The 22,583-nt window shown below is 33.6% G+C and overlaps 1 protein-coding gene across 1 annotated transcript; it reads left to right on the top strand.

Annotated features, from left to right (window-relative positions):
* Positions 1–18,935: 18,935 nt before the first annotated feature.
* LOC145092242 (polyamine oxidase 2-like) lies at positions 18,936–21,840 on the top strand. The gene is made up of 9 exons (XM_079030173.1): positions 18,936–19,332; positions 19,454–19,569; positions 19,680–19,768; positions 19,858–19,971; positions 20,193–20,280; positions 20,378–20,463; positions 20,566–20,766; positions 20,854–21,283; positions 21,375–21,840. The coding sequence occupies exons 1-9, from the start codon at positions 19,293–19,295 to the stop codon at positions 21,681–21,683; spliced, it is 1,473 nt and encodes a 490-aa protein (XP_078886299.1). The 5' UTR covers positions 18,936–19,292; the 3' UTR covers positions 21,684–21,840.
* Positions 21,841–22,583: the final 743 nt, after the last annotated feature.

Genomic DNA, 22,583 nt, shown 5'->3' with positions numbered 1-22,583 from the left:
GCATAAACTAACTGTGATGGAGTATATCGATCTATTAGGAAACAATAGAGGGGCATTTTCGTTATTTTTGATATAAGAAGACACATTAATCCTTTGTTTTGGGTCCTTTTTGCTGACTGATTTGGTTAGTTTCAGATTCCTTTGTGAAAATTTGGTGTTTTTCTTGGCTTTTAGTGCACGTGTATGGTTTATAGTTTTTTTTTTCATTTTTTTATTTATAACAAAGTACTTTGCTAATTGCGTATACGTCTTTATAAAACAAAAAAAATTATTTTTTGGTTTCTGTGAGATTCGGTCTTAAAGTAATTATTTTTGTTAAACTGAAATAGCAAAATGTTTTAATCTAAAATTATAAAAATATGATTAAAGAAATTTTTAGCTATTTGGCACGTTTAGGTTTAAAAATACAAAGCATGATTTGGGGCATTTTACTAATTTAAAAAAGTTTCAATCTAAACTTGCATATGATGTTTTGAAAATATCATACTGAAAAGTTTATGCTTGAGAAATTGAATTTGAGAATATTATAACAATGTATATATTAGTTTTAACTAACAATTATTATAAAAATATCTATTTTTTTAAATTAATAGTTTTTTTGTGAAACATTGATTAGTTAATAGGATAAATAGCAAAAAAAGACACTAAGTTTAAACCAAAATTCTAATTTGACACTTTGTTTATTTTTGTCTCAAATTTGACATTATGTTTTCCAATTTTTTACAATTCTGACCACTTGACCAGTCAACCCGGTTACCTGCTAATATGGCATGATAACGTGCGAGTTTTGATGACGTTATATGCTGACATGACATGCTGACGTGTCAAAACCGAATTTTTCCCGCATAAGACACTAAGTTTTCACTTTTTTTCGATTTTGACACAAAATTCAATTTTTCTTTCAATTTTGACACTCTGTTTTTTTTGTTCAAAATCGAATATCATTTTTTCCAATTTAGTTTAATGTTGACCATTTTTCATTTGAAACCGTTCAAATATTTTTTTAATACATTTTAAACTGTATAAATATATTTTTTTTCATTTAAAAACCATATTTTGTATAAATACAAGATCTTTTTTTTTATATTCAAACCATAATTTTATGTATAAATATGTATTAGTTATATAAAAACCATATTTTATATTAAATAAACAACTTTAAAATGAGTTTGAAGGTTTGGAGGCGTATAGTCGATCAAAGCCCAGATGTCAAGTTTGCAACCTGTGAAATTTTTACCTCTTATTCGAAGCTTATGATTAGTTTGGTTCTCATGATATAACTAATGCATATTTATGCACAACATTATGCTTTGAATGTAAAAAAAAATAAATAAATAAATAAAAAATAAAAAAAAACACCCTTGTATTTAAATAAAAATGTGGGTTTTAAACGAAAAATATATATATTTATATGGTTTTAAATGTAATAAAATATATCTATACGGTTTCAAATGGAAAATGGTCAACATTGAATAAAATTAGAAAAAATGATGTTTGATTTGGAACAAAAAAAATAGAGTGTCAAAATTAGAAAAAAAAACAATTAAAAAAACTAAAAATTTAGTGTCTTTTGTTGGAAAAAAAAATTCAATTTTGATATGTCAGCATGTCATGTCATCAAAACTAACACGTCATAATGTCACGTCATCAGATAACCAGGTTGACCGGTCAAGTAGTCAGAATTGTAAAAAATTGGAAAACACAGTGTCAAATTTGAGACAAAAATAAACATAATGTCAAATTCGAATTTTAGTGAAAACTTAGTTATTACAATTAGTTATAACTAAAGCTGAAATTATGTTTAATATATGTTGGTTATTTTTAAATTTTATTAACATTTAGAAAAGAAGAAGGAATTTTTAAATAATTTAACTTTTATTTTATCTATATTATTTAATTATAATTCGAAAGATATGTTAAGATTCTAATTAAATATGGTATGATATAATTTTTTTATTTTAATGAAAATATTGTATAATCCTTATTAATTTTGGTATAATGTTAGAATCTTTTTGGTGTTATTTTTTAGATGTATATTATATTATAATTTTAATTAATTTTAACAAAATCGAAATTAACTATCTTTGGAATTGATACTAATTACAAAAATGTCATTTTTACATATTAGAGATGATTATGATTTTTTTAACTATTATGTTATAAGAATCCAATTAATTTTGGTATGATTTTAAAATATTTTGGTATGATCTTATTACACTTTTAGGTTGATTTATTAATAAAGAATATATAATCTATTTATGCATCCTTTGGGATTAAGTATGGAAACAATTTTTTTGACACCTATAATATATGGGTAATAATTTCCAAAATTGTCTTTAAAATTCTCTTGTATATATTGTATATGATTTCCTTAACGATTACTTTTATTCACTGTGAACATTAAAGCTCTTTAACATCGGAATCAGGATACCCAGAAATACACGAGGTTAGTGATTCCATTCTTTTTATGTATACAGTATTATTTTTTTTACTTGACACACATTGAAAGACGACTATTACCTGCTGTTTTGTTTATTAATTGTCAATTTGACTTATCAGATCACTTCAATTCATCAAATCGATAATGGAGTACACTTCGAGCAATAAAAGTAATGATGCACAAGATCACCCATCCATCATATGTGCTTTACATCTTATTGTCTAAAAATGACATATTGCGATTCGATGGATATTCAGAAGAATAATTAGTGATATATGCACCTTCTATTATTAATGATTTCAACTCGAATGGATCGAGACTTATCAAGCTTGATAAAAAAATATGGATATTTTTCTATAGGTGGAGATCGTTTGTAGGGTATTTTCATTCAGGATCAATAGGTTAAAATAGATGTTAGTAATTAGAATGTCGGTGCACATGAATGGTGGGATTATCGAAACAATCTCCTTATTTTTTTTTAAAGGAAATACGGTTGAGTCTGTCATTCCGACACATTGTTCTCATGAAGTATTTTCATTTTGTTCAGATTTTTAGATAGTGACTGTGCTAAGTAGAAATGTATTTTACTCGTCAACTCATGTTTTATTTTGTTTAATGATATTATGGGTTGTTTGGTATAGGGAATCGGGAGCAGAGAAATGGAATTTATTCCATTTCTCTTGTCTGGTTAGTACTTAAAAAGGGGGAATTGGGAAATAATTCAATTCCATTTCCACTCAATTAATTCTCTTTATTTTATAGAGAAAATGAGAGAAAAAATTCCTGGGAAACAGAAAAAAAGCGGAGAATTGGGCTCCAAAAAATCGGTCTCACGTTCGAAGCTTCTCACATGATTTTCGATTGAGTTTGTTATGAATTCATAGAGTCTGATCATTCCTCCTTCACGTAATTCTTCACCATAAACCCTCCTGATGCTCTGCGGCATCCTCCCTCACCTTAAATAGTAATCGATCAAACCCTACTCCTACTTCTACGGTTGATCAATTAAAGGTATGTTTTATTTCATTCTCATTAATAGAAATTGTTCCTGTCTTTTTTCTTCTTTGGTTCTAATTTGCATTTTTTGAAAACCAATTGTTTCTTAGAATCTGTTATTGTGATCTAATTTGAGTTTCATGTATAAAAGCATTTTCACTGTTCAATTGCTGCAAAATTTCAATTTGCTCCATTGGAACGTTCACGACTTCACTTCTTCTTTGTCGATTTTGTCACCATCATCCTCCAATTCAAGGTATGACTATTAATCTTGCTTTGATAAAACGTGATAAAACCGATCCTTGATGTTTGAATGCTAATTTTGTGTTATTTGAAGGTCAATTTTGAGTACTACATGGGATTTAATTTGTAACTGGTTTGTGATTGAGTTTCATGTAGAAAAGCAATTTGTTTTTTAGAATTTAAGTTTTTTTTTTTTTTTCTCTTATATGAACAACCATAAAATCTTCATATGATATCGGAATAAGTATATTGTTTTTCTAGAGTGTAGTTCTCTATATTAACAATATTTTAGGCTTAAAAAATAGCTTAATTGATTAAGATACGATTGAGTTATACAACCGTAAACAAGGGTTGTTACGACTATTCTAAACTATTTCAACATTTTGTATATTTTTTGTCCAATTTTAAACTACCATAAAATCTTCATACGAGATCAGTATTAGCTGATTTTTTTCCCAAATTGTACTCCTCTATGCTTACTACGTTGTAGGATCAAAAAACAACTTAATTGATTAAGATTTGATTGAGTTATACAACCCTAAACAAGGGCTGTTAGGATTGTTGTATAATATTTCAACATTGTTTTGATTTTTTGTCCAACTTTGAACCATCATAAATCTTCATACGAACTCGTAACCATGAATAGATGTTATTGGAACGATTTGAATTCAAAACATGAGGTGTTGCTTGATTCCTAGATTGATATATGGAGTATTTGGCCATAAGGGTATTTTGGGAAATCTAGGGATAACTATATGATGATTGACATATTGCAAGTGCATGACATTCATGAACATGAATCGACACTTTAGAGATGAAACTGGAACATAAACATGAAATATCTCTTGAGCTATAAGTGGTTCTAATAATTGTTTTAGCCTAGCGGGCAATTTGGGAAACATGGAATAGAAATGAGGAATCCATGGTTAGTTTATGTACTTACAATGAGATTAATTAAGGTTTTATGTGCTTGACAACATTTATTTGAGTGTTCAATAAGTTGGGAACAAGCCTTGTGAGCTTTGGAATGTTCAAGTGAAAAATAGACTAGTTTACCCTTCTTTTAAACACTTGAGATCATCATGATCTAAAGGTTTCAATGAACACTTAATGGATTAAGTGCAGTGTTTTTAGATGATAAAACACCTCCTAAATATGTGTGAGAACCTAAATAAATGGTACAAACTGAAAGGGAAAATGGTCTTCAATAACTATGCAAAGTAGGGTGTTATTTTGAGAAAAATCAAGTTTTGGGTGTGTCCAGACATGAAAAACACGGCCTGTGTAAATGCATGCTTTGATTTATATGACCCGCGTAAATCCCTTATTTGGAGATTTTCTTGTTTTCTTCATAACTTTTGCATAAGGACTTGGATTTACACGCGTTTTTCTCCTACATTAATATTTTTGCATGAGGAATGATTTGGAACAATAAAATTTAGTAATGGAAGCTATGAGGGGTATATTGGTCATTTTAATGACTTATGTCCATATGTGTTGTAGGTAGTGTTTGAAGAGGATTCATCTAGGGAAAGGACCTAGAAAAGCATTAGGTAACCTACATGTGATTTAGGTGAGTACGTGTTGGCATTTTCCCACTTTGGGTGTAACGCCTGTGTTTCCGGGCTTGCCATTTGTAGCAATGTAATGGTCTAGGTTAACCTTTGTAACCCGTTTTGAAGTAATAAGATTGTATTATTTGAGTATTATGTGTTTTGTGCTTAAATTGCTTAATTATGTGGTTTGATTAATTAAGAATAAAAATAAGCGTCAAAATTTAAGTGTAAAATAAACTTAATAACTTTGATTTATGTTGTAGTAGTTGAAACGAGGTTTCCGAATATATATAGAACGCCCAAATCTGACTTCGTAGGAGGAAGTTATGATTTATCGAAGTTTTGGCTTAGCGGTATGCAGCCTGTTTTACTCGATTTGAGATCGAGGGGTTTTTAGCCGAAGCAATCTAAATGAGAATCGAAGATCTCATTGTTGGTATCGAAGCGATAAAAAGCTAGGCGAGAACGGACGTCAAACGAAGAAGTTATGAATTTATAACGAAGTTTGTCTGTCGCGGCCTATTAAAAATAAATAATAAAAATATAGTCAAAATTAGCCGACGAAGTCTAAACGAAAGTCGTAGAGCGTAGTCTCACCTTCGCGTGGATATAAAGAACGTCGAAAACGGAGTTCGTATGAAGAAGTTATGAATTTCCGAAGTTTATTAATCATTTTGTATTTAAATTTAAATCAAAATTCGGAAGCCTTATCCGAAGGCGAGTCATCGATCTGATCCGAGGTACGCGCTGCGTACTCGAGTACGGCCCGCGTACTCCGAAGAGTGCCGACATTTCGGATGACGCATGCAGTGACGATTCGGAGCCCTGTACGCCCCACGTTCGTGCGAGGGTCCAGCACTATAAAAGGGGATCCGAAGGCAGCCGAAAGTTTTGTTCATTTCTTCTCTTCTCTCTAGTCCTTTGCCTCGTTTTGCGTGCCGATTCCACCCCGAAGCCCCGGTAATATTCCCGAGCCCCGAGGCAAGTCCCGAGATCCCGAAGATCCCGAGAAGTGCGGTTTCCGAGTCGAAGCTCTGCCCGCGAAAAGTTCGATTTTCGAGGAGATCTTCCAGATCTGCTGTGGATTACTACTTCTGCAAGTCGTAGTGTTGTCCGATCATCTTCTGATCAAGTGAGTGTATACTAACTTTCATAAACACGATAATAATACAAGTTTGGTCCGAGTGTATTAAGTGTATTGTTGTTTATAAGTGAGAGTGAGTAGTTACCTTCTTCCAAATACAATAATATGAAGTATTTTAAATAAAATACGTGCTATGTGTATATATTTGGTTGTGTTATGTGTGAATGTGTATTCACACTCTTCTATCTCATAGATATGATTTATTCTCTATGAGATATGTGCTATGTGTGTGTGTGCCTCATCTGTTATGTGATATATGTGTTGATCAAAGCATGCTATACAGGTTTTTAACTATGTATACAAATGTATATTTTTATCTACTAATATGTTAGGTAGAACATGGGTAGATAGTTGGTGTGTAATAAACAGATGAGAGGCCTCGTTGTTGTTTGATTGAGTCATCTAGCGGAGTTTAGATGACGACCACTGGCTATTCTAGACAGTCTTGTGGAAACATTAGCAGGTTCGCCACCTGTAGGTGTTAATGAACTTGGGTGTTCATTCGCTGCACTCCATCCCCCTCATGGTTGCCTTATTTGACTTATATTGCTGAGGTACCCCCGAAGCATGTGTTGTCGCCCCGATGAAATATTGTTAGACTAGGTCCCTTATGATTAGTTGTATTAGGGACATTAAAGTGAGAATAACGGGAATGGGTAATTGGGTTATTGTTGGTTGGTGAAAATTAAATATGATATTTATTGTGGGTTGAAAACCCTATATGCTCACCAGGCTCCCAAGCCTGACCCACTCAGTTTTAATTGTATTACAGGAAGTGGTGGAAGGGCATGAGATGGATGAACCATCAAGTTGTTTTGTTTACAAGTCTGCATATGTTTATATTTGTTATATGACTTGTAATGTATTCGTTTATGCTTATTGGTCTGTATCGAAACATGACACCCCGAGTTTTGATTATAATGAAAATACATTTCTTTTTATGAAATGCTTTGGTAAACATTGTTTTATCATGTTTTGTTTTTGGGAACAAATTCCGCAACTCTTTCAAATCAAAAGGATTTACTCTGAAAATATTTTTAAAGCATAAATGAAAAACAGTCTTTTCTGGCCGAGATTTTTGGGATGTCACATTGGGGTACATGGAAAAATGATTTTTTGATAATGAAACACTAATGTTTGATATATGAAATGTTTTGAAATGAAAATGTCAAATGTTTTTGGAAAGGATATTTGGAAAGAATGCCTTGAAGGCAAGAATGATTTTGAAAGAAAAGAAAGTTTTGGAAGATCAAATGTTTTGAAAATGTGTTTGAAATGTTTTGAAATATAGATACTTTACTTTTGAAATGAGTTTTCGATACTAACGTGTGAATGTGTAAAGTATGGAAAGTAATGACAAGAAATTGAAAGTAATGAAAAGAAATGTAAAGTAATGAAAAGGAATGAAAAGTAATGAAAGGAATTGGAAAGTAATGAAATGAAAATTGTCCGAGCCATGATACCACATAAGAGGCACTAGAGGAATCTATCGGGTGGCGCCTCCCCTTCGTGAGATAGATGTCCTAATGGAAATGATTCCTTGGTGGATTGATTTGTTCTTTCAACCTCGGTCTAGACTTGGGAGTGGTTCCTTTATTGGACGTAAACCCTAAGTATAAAAATGGCAACAGTTTAATACCAGAATTAGCCCTTAATGATAAAATAAAATGGAATATGGAGATATATATTTTTAAATGAAATGATAAGATATGAAATGATATTTTTGATGCGTATGAAACGAGTTTTCCTTGAGAATGCTTGAAATTGATTTGTGGTCAAAAACTATGTTGTTCAATGATCAAATGTTTTTTGATGAAAAAGTGATAAATGTTTTGGGTCACAAACACACGTAGCTCACGAGACATTTTTGTCTTACATATCTCTTTTTAATGTCATGTATTCCAGGTTGCAATTAAGGAGAAATTTGATAAATGGAAGTTAGAAGATTAAGAGATAGAGAATGGAGTGGAACTTGTTAAGTTCTTTATTTAATGTTATTGATGTAATTCGTATTTTCTGGCTATGGTTGTATGATGCTTAATGGTAACATCCAAGGTTTTTAATTGTAATTGTTTTTTTTGTGGGACTGGTTTTATGTTAAATGGGTGTTAATACCCAAATGTTTTTTATAAGCATAGCATTTGAAAAAGTTTTAAATTTTTTGGGGTGTTACAGGTATAAAACGTATTGTTGTGTGTGATTGATGAGTGAGTTGTACAAGCACATTGTCACAACTAGCTAATTTAGGGTTGAGATAAAGATTCATGTACACAAATTTCCTCTATGTAACCTTGCAACATCACATTAGTGAAATTCAAACTACAATGTTATTTGAATTCATACGAGTGTACATTTAGAATCAAGCTGAAGTAGCCTCATGCAAGCCCAAAAATCGATCCAATAGCTAAGCCCAATCAATTTTGGGCGTTGGCCCAAGAATTATCGGCCCAACATCCTATTGGACTGAAAACTCTTCCTTGGGCCTTATTGGGCCAAAAAAATTTCTTTGGGCCTTATTGGGCCGATAACCCTTTTATTGGACTCAATTAAACCCAAAAAGCCCATACATACTCCAAAACGAAAACCCTTCTATCTTTGGGTATTGATGGACCGAAAACCTCTTAATGGGCCAAGCCAAAACCGAAAACCCATTTAAGAAGCCCATGAAGGCCGAAAACCCTATAAGGTTTTGGTTAGGGCATGAATAAAACAAAAAAAGGAAAAAGAAATTTGCAATTTGTGGTGACACCTCATTATTATCCCACAAACCTCCAAGTATTTAATCATCATGTATCCAAGCTCATATACTATTAACCTCCATATATCTAAGCTAAAAAAAATTCAACCAATCCCCCCCCCATATAAGAGAGAAATCAGCTGAACCCTCCCCCTCACCCTCATAAAGATCATTTTTACTCAATTATACTCTCAAATTCTCTCTCACTTCCTCTCCAAAATTTCATGTGCTACTTCCAAATGAAGATACATCTTCAAGGTAGTCCATAGAATTTTGTAAGTGTTCTTATAACCTCCAAGTATTCTTATATATTTTCAAGCTAAAACTCATGTTTACACACCATTTTCGTGTGTAGCTAACATATCTTAGAACATTACCCATTTTCGAGTGACCCTCAAGTTACACAAGGCTAGGGTCAACAACTTCTTTCTTCTTCTCCCTACAACTCATGAAAAATACCAACGTGAGATTCATACCCTCATATTTTCGTGTTTTTCATACTTTTCGGGGGTAGAATACAAGTCAAGTCTCGTTTACCCTTTGTATAATTGCATGCATCCTAGTTGTGGGTAGAAAATGGAACAAGTTCTTGAATAAAAAGGTTCTTAACATGCGTTCAAATCATAAAGTAAATGTTGATAACATCTTTGTGTTATAAAAGTTTTGTGGTTATGTTTGTACACTAAAAATGGCGAAAATATGGGTGTTGTGCTCAAACATGTTTAACTCTTGGACATATGCATTTTCAACTCTTATACTTGACACAAATATTTGAATATAATAAATTTCAAGGTTATTATATGTGTTCTTGTAAAAGTCGTGACTTATTAGAGTCACAAAAAATAGAATATTTTGTGTTACAAAACTGAAACGTCCCAAAATTCAAGACTAAAAATTTCTTTTAATAAAGTATCACTTAAAGTAAAATCATCATTTCAAAACATAAACAGAGTATTAGTTTTCAAAACACATGTTCATTATCAGAGTAAAACATTCCCAGGCTGACTAATCTATGGTGTGTGCCATGCGATCATTCCGAGCTCCATCATCCGCTACCGGAAGTACCTGAGACCAAAACTGAAATCCGTAAGCACGAAGCTTAGTGAGTTCCCCAGATACCACATACCATACAAACCATTCATAGCCAAGAATCATACATAACCGACTTATCCATAACCAAGTAAGGTGCTATGTGCCAAACATAGTCTTGCCATTATGCCACGGGCCGCACGTGGTCCTCCTGGTCAAGCCTGGGCCGCTCCCTGGGTCTTACAGACAAGTGCCAGGGGCCACCCCCTGGTCTTATAGACGTGTGCCAAGGGCCACCCCTGGTCTTACAGACAAATGCCAAGGGCCACCCCCCGGTCTTACAGACAAGTGCCAAGGGCCACCCCCTGGTCTTCTATGCAAGTATCACACAGACAACCATACATACTACTCTACTTAGCTAAACAGCATACAGTGTGCCAGAAGCCACCTCCAGGTCTTCCCTGTCTATAGCATACAATGCGCCAGGAGCCACCTCCCGGTCTTTCATACATATTGCCTAGGGCTAACCCCCGGGTCTTACTATCATACATAATATCATACTGTGTGCCAGGAGCCGCCCCCTGGTCTTTCATGCATAATCTAAATGGGTCGGCATTGGTGCCCTAGACCCATACAAACAGTGAGGAGACTCACCTGATACTGTTGAACTGCTGTTGCTAAACCCTTTGACCGCTATCCGTCCACTGACTGAACTCCTGCTCTACTTGCTTCCCGAGCTAACAATATCAAAGCAACACTGAGTCTAACTGACCCCCGAAAGACAACCAAGTCAACTCAAGTCAAAGTCAAAGTCCTGGTCAAAGTCAACCTTCCAGGTCAACCCTACTCGTCGAGTCACCCTACTGACTCGCCGAGTTCATAAGTCCAGAGTCCTTCCACTCGCGACTCTACTCGCCGAGTCAACCCCTGACTCGCCGAGTCTACTGATTCCCGATTCCTATCCTGTCCAGCTCACTGAGTCCTTGCTCGACTCGCTGACTCGAGTCTTAACTCGAAGGGTTTGGGACTCCGCGACCTGACTCGCCGAGTCTAAGAACAGACTCGCCGAGCACATGGCAATCTTCATACAACTCGCCGAGTTGTTCATCCAACTCGCTGAGTTCATGCCTATCTTCATCCGACTCGACGATCTGTTCATCCCACTCGTCGAGTTCCTCCTCGTCTTCATGGTACTCGCCAAGTCCACTCAAAGGACTCGTCGAGTCTATTCAGATCTCCCAACATGCAGAGGGCTTTTGATTCATGCAGGGACTCCAATCCATAGATCCATACTTCCAAAGCTCAATCCCTACGTAAAGTTGCAAACTTTACGTATAACTAAAGAGATCTAGGCTCAAAACACATTAGGGTTTGGTTTAAGGACACAAGGGCTTCACCAACTACTCATCTCTTGATGCTTTATGACATAATGGACTCACCCAACCATAGATCTGAAGTGGCAACAACATATCTAAGTCCCTAACCCGATTTGGGTCTCAAACAACCATAAAAACCCCCAAATCTCATGTCAAAATAGATAAAGATGCAAAGAAGGGAAAATGGCAGCTTAATACCTCCAAGATGAACACAACTGAAGTAGATCTCGAGCACACACCTCTCCCTTGAAGCAACCTTCTTGATCTTCAAGTTTCCTCTCTAAAGTATCCTTCCTCCAAAGCTATTTCTCTCACACGTATTATAGGGTTTACAGGTCCTCTGGAGTGATATGGGGGCTGAGGGAGGGACATAACACCCTTTAAATAGGATACAACTCCCGGAATTAGGGTTTTCCTCGCACAGACCAGACTTGCCGAGTCGCCTTGGCCGACTCGCCGAGTTGGTCACTTACTCCTCGACCCGGATCCCGCTCCAACTCGCCGAGTCCCTCCTTGGACTTGCCGAGTTGACCCCTAAACTTAGGGTTTTCTTCCCTTTCTTGGTCTTCAAAACTTTGGGTGTTACAAAAACTTTCAAACCGATTATGGTGTGTTAAACAAACTACAAAGCTTGATATTTTGCTAAAAAAATAACTTTATTAGTAAAATAGTCGTAACTATGTTGTTACTACTTTGATGGCTTAAAACCTAAGATATTATGCAATTTTCACAACATATGTTACAGTTAGACATGCTCATTAATGATTATTTATAAAAAGTATTATAAATAACTTAACCAAAATGGTAAACAAAACAGAATTTATGACAGACAAATTCCCGTGTCATAATCTGCCTATCATAAAGCTTTTAAAGGATGAAAAATAAACTGTATGTCATAAAAGCTGTAAAACGCGTGTCATGAAACTTCAGTCAAAAATTTACACTAGTAATGTCATATTCATTATTCAATAATGGGAGTCAAAGTTCGCGTAAATCCGTTAAGGCTTTAGTGAGACACTATCTTCACCGTACCTACCTATTTTGCATTATAACCGAAGTATCCTGGAGGGAAAGCGAGATAGTTGTGTGTAGATCTATACATGGATTGACACCCCCACACATGAGCTGTTCGCTACAGCTAGACGGGGCCAGTCTAGGGTGACAAATATCTTACCTATTCTGACGCCTGAAGAACGCCGTACATGCATAACAATCACATCAAGCATGGTTATGATAACTCACTTAGGGATTAACAATACTATCTTGATTTACGAGAAGCTTTTACTTCACTGGTTTTATAAAATATAAAACTGCATTTTTACTCTCGGTACATTATTGTTTCCACTATTGGTCTAGGGATTTAAGACCACACTGTTCATACAATAGAAAATATTGGATTTTCTGCGAACATAGTCTTTACAATCACAAATAAAAGAAAACAAAGGGCATGCATGCATATATTCACAGTTTTGGAACGAGACTTACAAACCATTTTCATAGAAAATATCGGATTTTATGGACTCATACAAACTATTACAAACAAGGATGTTACAAATCTATTCATACAAATATGCTTATGAACTCACCAACATTCAATGTTGATGATTTTCAAAATGACTTGTATTCTCAGGGAACCAGTAAGTAGGTACCTAAGAACCGGATTTGCTGCATTTTGGAAATTCTTACTTTTTATGTCACTTTTGTGTAATTCATGAACAAATACAATATGTAAACAATGTATGTTGGTATCTCTTCATGTATGATGTTGGTTGCTACGTTTCATTCATATTCAATTGTTATGATACTATATAATGACGTCATCCGCCCTCGGACGTTTCCGTCGTCCTAGTTCGGGGGTGTGACACACATGAGTCGAATTTTATCCATTCCTTTTACCCTAAATGGGATAAAAGCGATATATGTGGGCCCCTCGATGATTTAGTGATGACACCCTAAGCGCTTGGCTAAGCCTGGACTGATTTGATTTGTTCAATTAGTCAGTCGTCATAAATCGGACATCGGGAAACAAACCTTGGACAGAGAGAATGATTATAATCCATGTCTCATGTCCATTCGATATCTTGTAAAACGGTGGTATATTTGATCACTTATCTAAAGGATGCGTCACTGATAAGATCAGAGTTCGACAGCGGCTTTTAAGAGCTACGATTGCTGGTCAAATTGTGAAGGCATACTTGTAATAATAGTTATTAGACTTATCCAAGTGGGACACTGTTAGATTAGGTGTCTAAGTCCATAAATATAATTGGTATGTACTTGATTTGATATGTAGCATGACCCTTTTGTGTTGCCTTCACTCATGTAACTTGACAGGATGACTAGTGGAGAGAAAGTAGAATTTATTATTTGAAATAATAAATTGGTACTCAAAAAATGATTTTATTAATATATTATAATATTACCATATTATTTGTAAATCATATTATTAATTGTTAGTTAATCAAAAATTAATTTGATATTATTTTTGAGATTAAAGGAACTGATTAATAATGGAGGGGCTATTTTGCAAATCACTGATAGTTGCAGAACTTGGCTATTGGAGTCCTTAATTAAGAGTGTACGAAATCTTATAGGGAAGCCCTATAGATTTCGTCCATGGTCTGCTTAAGCCTTAAGCAGTAATTAGGGTTTCCTCCAGAAACCCTAGTACCCCACAACTACAGAAGAAACCCTCCAAGCCTTGGAATTTCAGCTGATGCACTCTAGATTGAAACCCTGGCCAATTTCCTTGTCTCACATTCTCATCCTTTGCATTGGGTTTTTGTTACTCCATTAGAGGTGTAACACTTGGGGCACTAAGCTTTCAAGAGTCAAGGATCTTCAAAGGTATTCTTGTTATTACTATATAACAAGTGAGGTAATCATCTAATCCTATTTTATACATGAATTTTGAAAATTGTATGCTAGATCTAGGGTTATTGCTTTGGTGTTCAAATTTGTATGTTCAATAAATAAAAACTTAGATCCAAAGCAATCAGGGTTGCATGATCACATAGGAATGTAGATATGCTCATAGGTCATAGCCCATCAAGTTTCACCATAAGTCACTAATAATCTAGTTGGGTCATTTTTTTTCATCCCACAATACATAAACTTTAAAAAAAGCACAAATTGTTAACATTTGCTTCAGTTCATATCGGCCAGAGAATCTCATACCTAATAAGGGTATTATTATGTCCTATTTCTAGTTGGGATCATGAATAGAAAATTATACCACCTCATTGTCAGCTTCATCATCTACCCTTTCTTTTGGAATACGATTCTTCTGGGACAAAAAAGGATCAACAGATTTTGGATTTTCTATAACCTCATCATCGGCTTCATGGTCCACTGATACATCATCTGATATGACTGAGTCCGCATCATCTTCACATGTATCACTAGCATTGTCCCCTTCTTCGACTTTCTCTTCTTCAAACCATTCCATAATTGTCTCATGGTCATTATTAATGTAGATATTTATTTTACGATCATAACTTTATCTGGCATCAAGAAACCTCACATAGTCATTTTCATCTCTAAGCTCCCACAACCCATCTATGGGGGACCGATTTAGAAGACAATAATACACATCACAACATCTATCATTGATCAAATTTCAGAGGTAGATAATGAAGTCCTTGAACTCCATGTTTCATAAGTCTACCCTTGTAACAAAAGTTTTATCATGATGTAAGTAAATCAAAGGCTTAGGAACAAACATACCTTTGTGGTTACCATTCAGTGATATTTGAACAAAACGTATAGTTTGTTGGTGTTTTTTTTCACATCTTTCATTGATCAACTTCCAGATGTAGATAATGAAGTCTTAGAACTCCATGTTTTATAAGTCCACCCCTGTAACAAAAGTCTTATCATAATGAAAGTAAATCAAAGAATTAGAAACAAACACACCTTTGTGGTTACCAGTCGGTGAGATTTAAACAAAACATATAGTTTGTTGATGTTTTTTTTTATAAAAAGTCAAAGACCTTACATGTATAATATTTTTTGAACATATCAAACTTAAATAACGTTTTTAAATAATTTTGAAACATTATTATCGGTATAAGTGATTTCCCTTTATATGTAAACTAGATTATGATTCGCGTAAAATACGAGAGAACCTATAAAAAATACATATAAAGTCATAAAAAGACCGACACAATAATTAAAAAAATGATAGAGTAACAGAAACACTTCTCGTTATTGATTATATTGAAAAGTTTAAAAAATAAAATGAAATTTCTGAATATTTATAACCGTTGAAAGACCTCTCTGTAGACAATATATTTTTTTATTGCCATTTTTACTTGCCACACGAGAAACAAGTAGATATAAATGACCATGAGTGAAGACGAGTTTATGCAAATACAATCCAATAGTTGATAATCATTGTCTTTGACTCTTGTTAATGGTCATATCAAAACAAACATCTACGGAGAATTGCCTCCACTGAAAACGAATCGGGAATCTTTTATCAGACGGAGTTAACTTCATGCGAAGTATATAAGTAGTCTCATTGAAGAATCTGGCAGCTATAATATGTGCCTCAATGACATTTTTTCCAAGTCTAACAATTTGTAACATAGTATCATTACATAAACCTTTGGTTTGGTTAATATTACGATACGACATGAACGGAACACTTGTTCTTAGTGTAAGTTTAAGGTTGAGAATTCCAGATGCCTTACAAACATTCAATACATCTCAAGAGTAAATTGATTCCTCAAAACAATTTGTTGACTCTGTCTCACATGAAGAATCTAAACTAAAATAAGTTTTCCCTTCATCTTTCATCAATCCTGACATGTAGTCATTGATAGCATCAACCTATTCATTTATAGAGACCAAAATAGTTTTATCTTGAAAATATGATGGGTCATTAAGATGGTTTTCAAAAGACGGATAAATGGTCGACACAATTAAATGAATATGGTCACTTGTAGAGCGAACTATAACGTCTTCTAGAAATTCAACTTCAGCTTCACCATTATTAGGACCACCAATATTACCTTCACCAATTTTAAGAATCCATTCAACAAATGTTTTTGTCTCATCCAAATCATTAGTTGGACAACCAACCTGAAGCCTCATTAAATAGGATATTAAAGGAAAAAATGACTTATACATATTAAACATTATAGACATATATGTATTAAAAAAATTAATGATAACAGTTAATATATTGGGAAATTAAAATTGATGCTATATGATTTAAGATGTAGAGGTAAATATAATATAAAAGAAATTAAGAATAATTTACCTTGACTGGTTATTTGTGAAAGTGGCGACTTCGACGAAATAAATGTGGATTGCACATTCAGGTGTATGATGTTATGAGACGTGGATACTGAAGGTAATTTGTAAGGTTTCGAGTAACTCGACAATTAGGGGGTATGGGGAAATTATTTTCTGAAATGAAATTCGTATCATAAATGGGGGAAATATATTTAAAAAAATATTAATAGTACAATACAATGAAAAAAAGATACATGTCTTATACAACGTATTCATCAACTATACTTTTAGATGATAGTTCCATTAGCCTCCTATTCTTTTTTCTTTTATTCATCAGGTACTATTAAAATACAAAAATTTATATTCCATCTTATTACATCATTTTATTCCATGAAATCCAATCAATTATAAAAATATGAGAAAATAATATTACTTGCCACAGTAAATGGTCAAATAAGAGGTGTTGATTAGAAAAAAAAAATGTAGTAATCACTAAATGGAAACGAGCATCTGCACATATTTAACAAATACAAAAAAATATAAAAATAATAAAAAAAATAAGTTGAAGTAAGTAAATAGCAAATATGTCAAACTAACAGCAGTCAATAATTTAGATGCGCAATACAAATAAAAAACAGAACAACATTGTATTTATGATTCAGAAGTACATTACTATTATTTTGTAGGGACAAACATGTCAAATTTGATAGCAATCAATAATTTAGAACAACAATACAAATGTAAAAAAGTGACAGTAGTTAATAATTTAGAAGAGCAATACAAATTAAAAAAAATAGAATAACATTGTATTTATGATTCAAAAGTACACTGCTATTCTTTTGTATGGGCAAATATGTCAAATTGATAGCAGTCAATAATTAGAACGATAATACAGATATAAGAACAAAATAACAATGTGTTAATGGTTCAGAAGTACATTGGTATTATGTTCATTTGTAGAAAATAAAAGTATCCTACTATGAAGGGATACAAAATTGTTTTCCAGATTTGCCCTTTGCATGAATAGTACCGAATGTTGCATTATCAATTTCCCATAAAGGCAAAAGTGTGTGAAATTGAAACTTTTGAATTCAAAAGTTTTAATCGAAACAAAAACACTAACAACATTGATAGAGACATTAAATAGTATAAGGAAAACGAATAAAATCATAGTAAATGGTTTTATTTGAAACACGTCTATTGAAATAACTAATTAGACTAATGTGAAGATTGAGGTTTGAGTTCATGAAAGTATGCAATGATTTGATAATAAGAATTGAAAGTGTGAAACAGAAAATGATAACTCATAGAAGTACATACCGTTGATCGTCGATGACAAGGCCGGAGAAGTTTTTGCTATATTTTTCTACAGAGGAAGTATGTCAACTGCTTCTGCGTAAATCGAAGAATAAAAATGTTAGAATTATGTATTATGTATAAAAGATATATAATGATGAAAAAAGGAAGTAAATAAATTAAAATGTATTTTAAATTTAAATTTGAATAGAAGATAACATACCTTATAAATCATTTGACTTATGAAAACCAGTTTACTATGTATAACATCAATTAGAATGATTAATATGATAAGCAATTAAATATTACAAAACATGAATAAAGATTCTATAATGAAGGTGCCGATTTTATAGGATTTGATATAATATCTATTATGAAAATTCAACGGGTATTAAAGGTAACATCGTAAGTTACGTTTAGACATGGTAACGATCGATGAAAAAAGAGTTTTTAACAAAACTTTGGTAATTAAGTGATGTCACAAAATGATTTTAGGATGAAAAATCTATAATCGAAATACAATTAAAGGTGTTTTGATAATATCTAGATACTAGGTATGGATTAATGAATTAAAAACTTCGATTCAAACTAATTTATTAATTAAATCGATGATCGGATTGAGTAGGCGATTTTTGCGAGCTTTAAGTCCAAGTGATACGTTGACTAAGGCTGAAGATACGGATTTCCCTCTCTCAAAAAAGTCTCACTCTCACCACGAAAATACCACCGACCATATTCACGTCAAACTCAAACAATTCCAAATACAAAAATAAAATAACAATAAGTTAATAAAATATCAATCAAATACAATCACGTAGTTCACGTGTTTGATTTCATTACCTCTCTCGCCCTATAAAACCCAACCAAGTATCTACCCTTTCCTTCATCAAAACTATCACCGTCTTCACAATCAAGTGATCAACACCATTCACTCTTCTGCGCATTTTTGACATTTGGACCGACTTCAAGATCTGATTGTATATAAGGGTTCAGTTTGCAAAACGTATGAGCTTGTTCATCAACCTGTGTTGTAATTGTAATTGTTCCAATTCCAATCAATTCAGCACTTGCCTTCTCTTTTTCTTTCTTCATCGCTCCCCTCAATTGTTACCTACTTCCCGTTTTCAATTTGATAACCCTTGGATACTACAACACCCATTACTTTAGTTTATCGCACAATTGTGTTCTTGTTAGTTTTCCGCAAAGGGAAATTGTCTCCATCACCAACTACTACATGGGTTCGTCAGCCAAGAATAAACCCCAATTGATACAAGGTATTGCTTTCTTATTCTATATCTGTTTAACAAAAAAAAATCCCTCGACTTATATGTCTATCAAATCTAGATGTCAAATTCTTATATCTTCGATCTAATTCATGTCGCCTTTCAAATGTAGCACCCTGTTATTCAGCCATCAAAACAGGGCGTTCGACTTCACCATCTGTAATTGTAGTTGGAGGTGGCTTTGCTGGGATAGCTGCTGCTCGTGCCCTCCATGATGCTTCATTCCGGGTACTCTAAAGAAATTTCAATTGTGATACTTTCCTACTTGGGTACATAGAATATAGAACACCCAATCGAATATAGAAGACAATATGTTATTAATTCCATGTTCTTTTCAGGTTATATTACTCGAATCTCGTGAAAGAATTGGTGGTCGAGTTAGGACAGATTACTCATTTGGTTTTCCCGTGGACTTAGGGGCATCTTGGTATGAGTCGTTCACAATTTTGATTGTTATACAGTATGCTTGTGTGCTGTGTGTGATTATTATGCTTAATGTTAATGTTAATGTTGCAGGTTGCATGGAGTTTGCAAAGAGAATCCATTGGCACCTCTTATTGGAAGACTTGGGTTACCTCTCTATCGTACAAGTGGTGACAACTCAGTGCTATATGATCATGATTTGGAAAGGTATGTCACTTCATCTTATTAAAGATTTTCTTGTATGTGGTTCAAACTTCAAAGTTCAATCCATAGGGGCCAGTTGGGTAGTAGTATTTTCCCTATGAACTTTAGAAGTCAAACAATAGGAGTATGAACTTCCATATTTGAGAAATGAACTATTATTAAGTTCACACAACATTCATTGTTATAGATGTATTCTTTTACTGATTATTATTACAATTCTTTAGCTATGCACTTTTTGACATGGATGGGAATCAAGTTCCTCAAGAACTCGTTTCACAAGTAGGTGAAACATTTGAGAGCATATTGCAAGAGGCATGTCTTCTCTCTCTCTCTCTCTCTCTCTCTCTCTCTCTCTCATTTTGGATTTTCTGCTTGTTCTCTTTTTGACATGGAGGGTAGTTTATTGCAGACAAATAAAGTAAGAGAAGAGTTAAGTGAAGATTCATCTATACAACATGCAATCTCAATCGTCTTTGAAAGAAACCCAAAACTAAGGTACTCTAAGCTACCTTTTATAAACAATGCACACCTTTCTCTCCAAACAATTGTAAGACATGTTTTGATTTTGAATTTTTCCTTTTTTTGCCATTTTTACAGATTGCAGGGGCTTTCTCATAAGGTATTACAATGGTACTTGTGTCGAATGGAAGGGTGGTTTGCTGCTGATGCTGACACCATATCTCTCAAATGTTGGGACAAAGAAGAGTTGTTGCCAGGTGGACATGGGCTAATGGTCCGAGGTTATCAACCTGTTATAAACACACTTGCAAAAGGCCTTGACATCCGCTTAGGTCACAGGTATTAAAATTGTGATCAATTTTCTTTGTTTTATCATTTTATGACCTTTCAACTTACACCCTACATTTCCCTCTTGTTCTTGAAAAGGGTAAAGAAGATAAACAGGCGTACAAATGGTGTGAAGATAACCATAGAAAATGGCAACACATTCTTTGCAGATGCAGCCATAGTTGCTGTCCCTTTAGGTGTTTTGAAATCAAACACCATTACTTTCGAACCAAGACTACCTAAATGGAAGGAAGAAGCCATAGCTGACCTTGGAGTTGGAATTGAGAACAAGATCATTTTACATTTCGAGAAAGTATTTTGGCCAAATGTCGAGTTTTTAGGAGTTGTTGCAGATACTTCATATGGATGTAGCTACTTTCTTAATCTTCACAAAGCTACAGGTCATCCTGTTCTTGTTTACATGCCTGCAGGAAAACTAGCAAGAGATATCGAGAAAATGTCAGATGAAGCTGCATCTAGTTTCGCTTTTATACAGCTTAAAAAGATTCTTCCAGATGCTTCCGCCCCAGTAAGTTTACAAAAAATCAACTTACTTTCATACATGTTTACTAATCGAATACGTGTATACTGAATGTTACTTTTTTTCTTCTTTTATGCAGATTCAGTATTTGGTTTCTCATTGGGGAAGTGATGTGAATTCATTAGGGTCATATAGCTATGATACAGTAGGAAAACCCCATGATCTGTATGATAAGCTGAGGATCCCTGTGGATAACTTATTCTTTGCAGGGGAGGCAACAAGTTCTGAATACCCAGGGTCTGTTCATGGTGCTTATTCAACTGGATTAATGGCTGCAGAAGATTGCAGGATGCGTGTTCTTGAACGTTATGGGGAGCTGGATCTTTTTCAATCTGTTATGGGTGAGGATACCCTTGCTTCTGTGCCATTGTTGATATCACGTATATAAAGTCTTGTTAATGTATTAAGTGCTTAAGAGACAAGTGTAAAATGGAGTGTAATGTACTTGAAGTTATAGTGCTGATATATGTACCTTAAGTTGGCATATTGCAAGTGTAAAGTTTTTTTTTTTTTAAATGGAATTGCTGAAGATATGCTTAAGAAAAGCAGACAATAGTTGGCAAATAGTGGTAGTACTATTAAAATATTAATGAATGTGGTATATTGATTAGGTGAGTGATATGATAAATCATTTGTCGATACTTGGTTGATCTATAATCGTGTATGAGGTGTGTTTATTTCCATTTAAAGTTTTAATTTCTGTAAAACACCAAACATGAGAAAAGTAATAATATGTTTTTTATGTAAAACACCAAACATGAGAAAATTATTTGATATTTTTGTTTTTTCGTTTTGATAAGTTCCATATGTAAGGTGAGAGGATAAGTTTTATCTTCTTAACTTGTAGTTTAGTAGAATCAAGAAAATAATAAATAAATAAAAACTGAATTTTAATGGTAATATTAATATACACATACATGTAAATGATAAATCCTTCACGAGTTTTGTTTAACTGGTAGAAGATTTATGAACATATTCACCAAACTAAGTATTAGTTCTCGATCATAGAGCATGAGATGTATATAACGATAATTAGGTGGCTCACAACAAGAATTTCATGCCCCAAGAAGCACAATCTATTTACGAATTGAAAGTTGAAACTACAAGTTCAATCCATATAAAAGCTGAAACTTGTATATCGTTAGATTGACTTTGACCACTTCAACATATATATTTTAAGTAATGACTTTCAAGAGTGACCAATTTTATATATATTTAATCATTATATTTTAACATATTTACTGACTTCTTATAATAAACTTGTAAGGACAACTAACTTTTGCAATAT

Source organism: Lactuca serriola, chromosome 3, assembly GCF_051521515.1.
Source record: "Lactuca serriola cultivar US96UC23 chromosome 3, Lser_US96UC23_V15, whole genome shotgun sequence".
NCBI lineage: Eukaryota > Viridiplantae > Streptophyta > Magnoliopsida > Asterales > Asteraceae > Lactuca > Lactuca serriola.
Note: the sequence above shows the minus strand (reverse complement) of the source record. Positions and strands in the feature narration are given on the sequence as shown.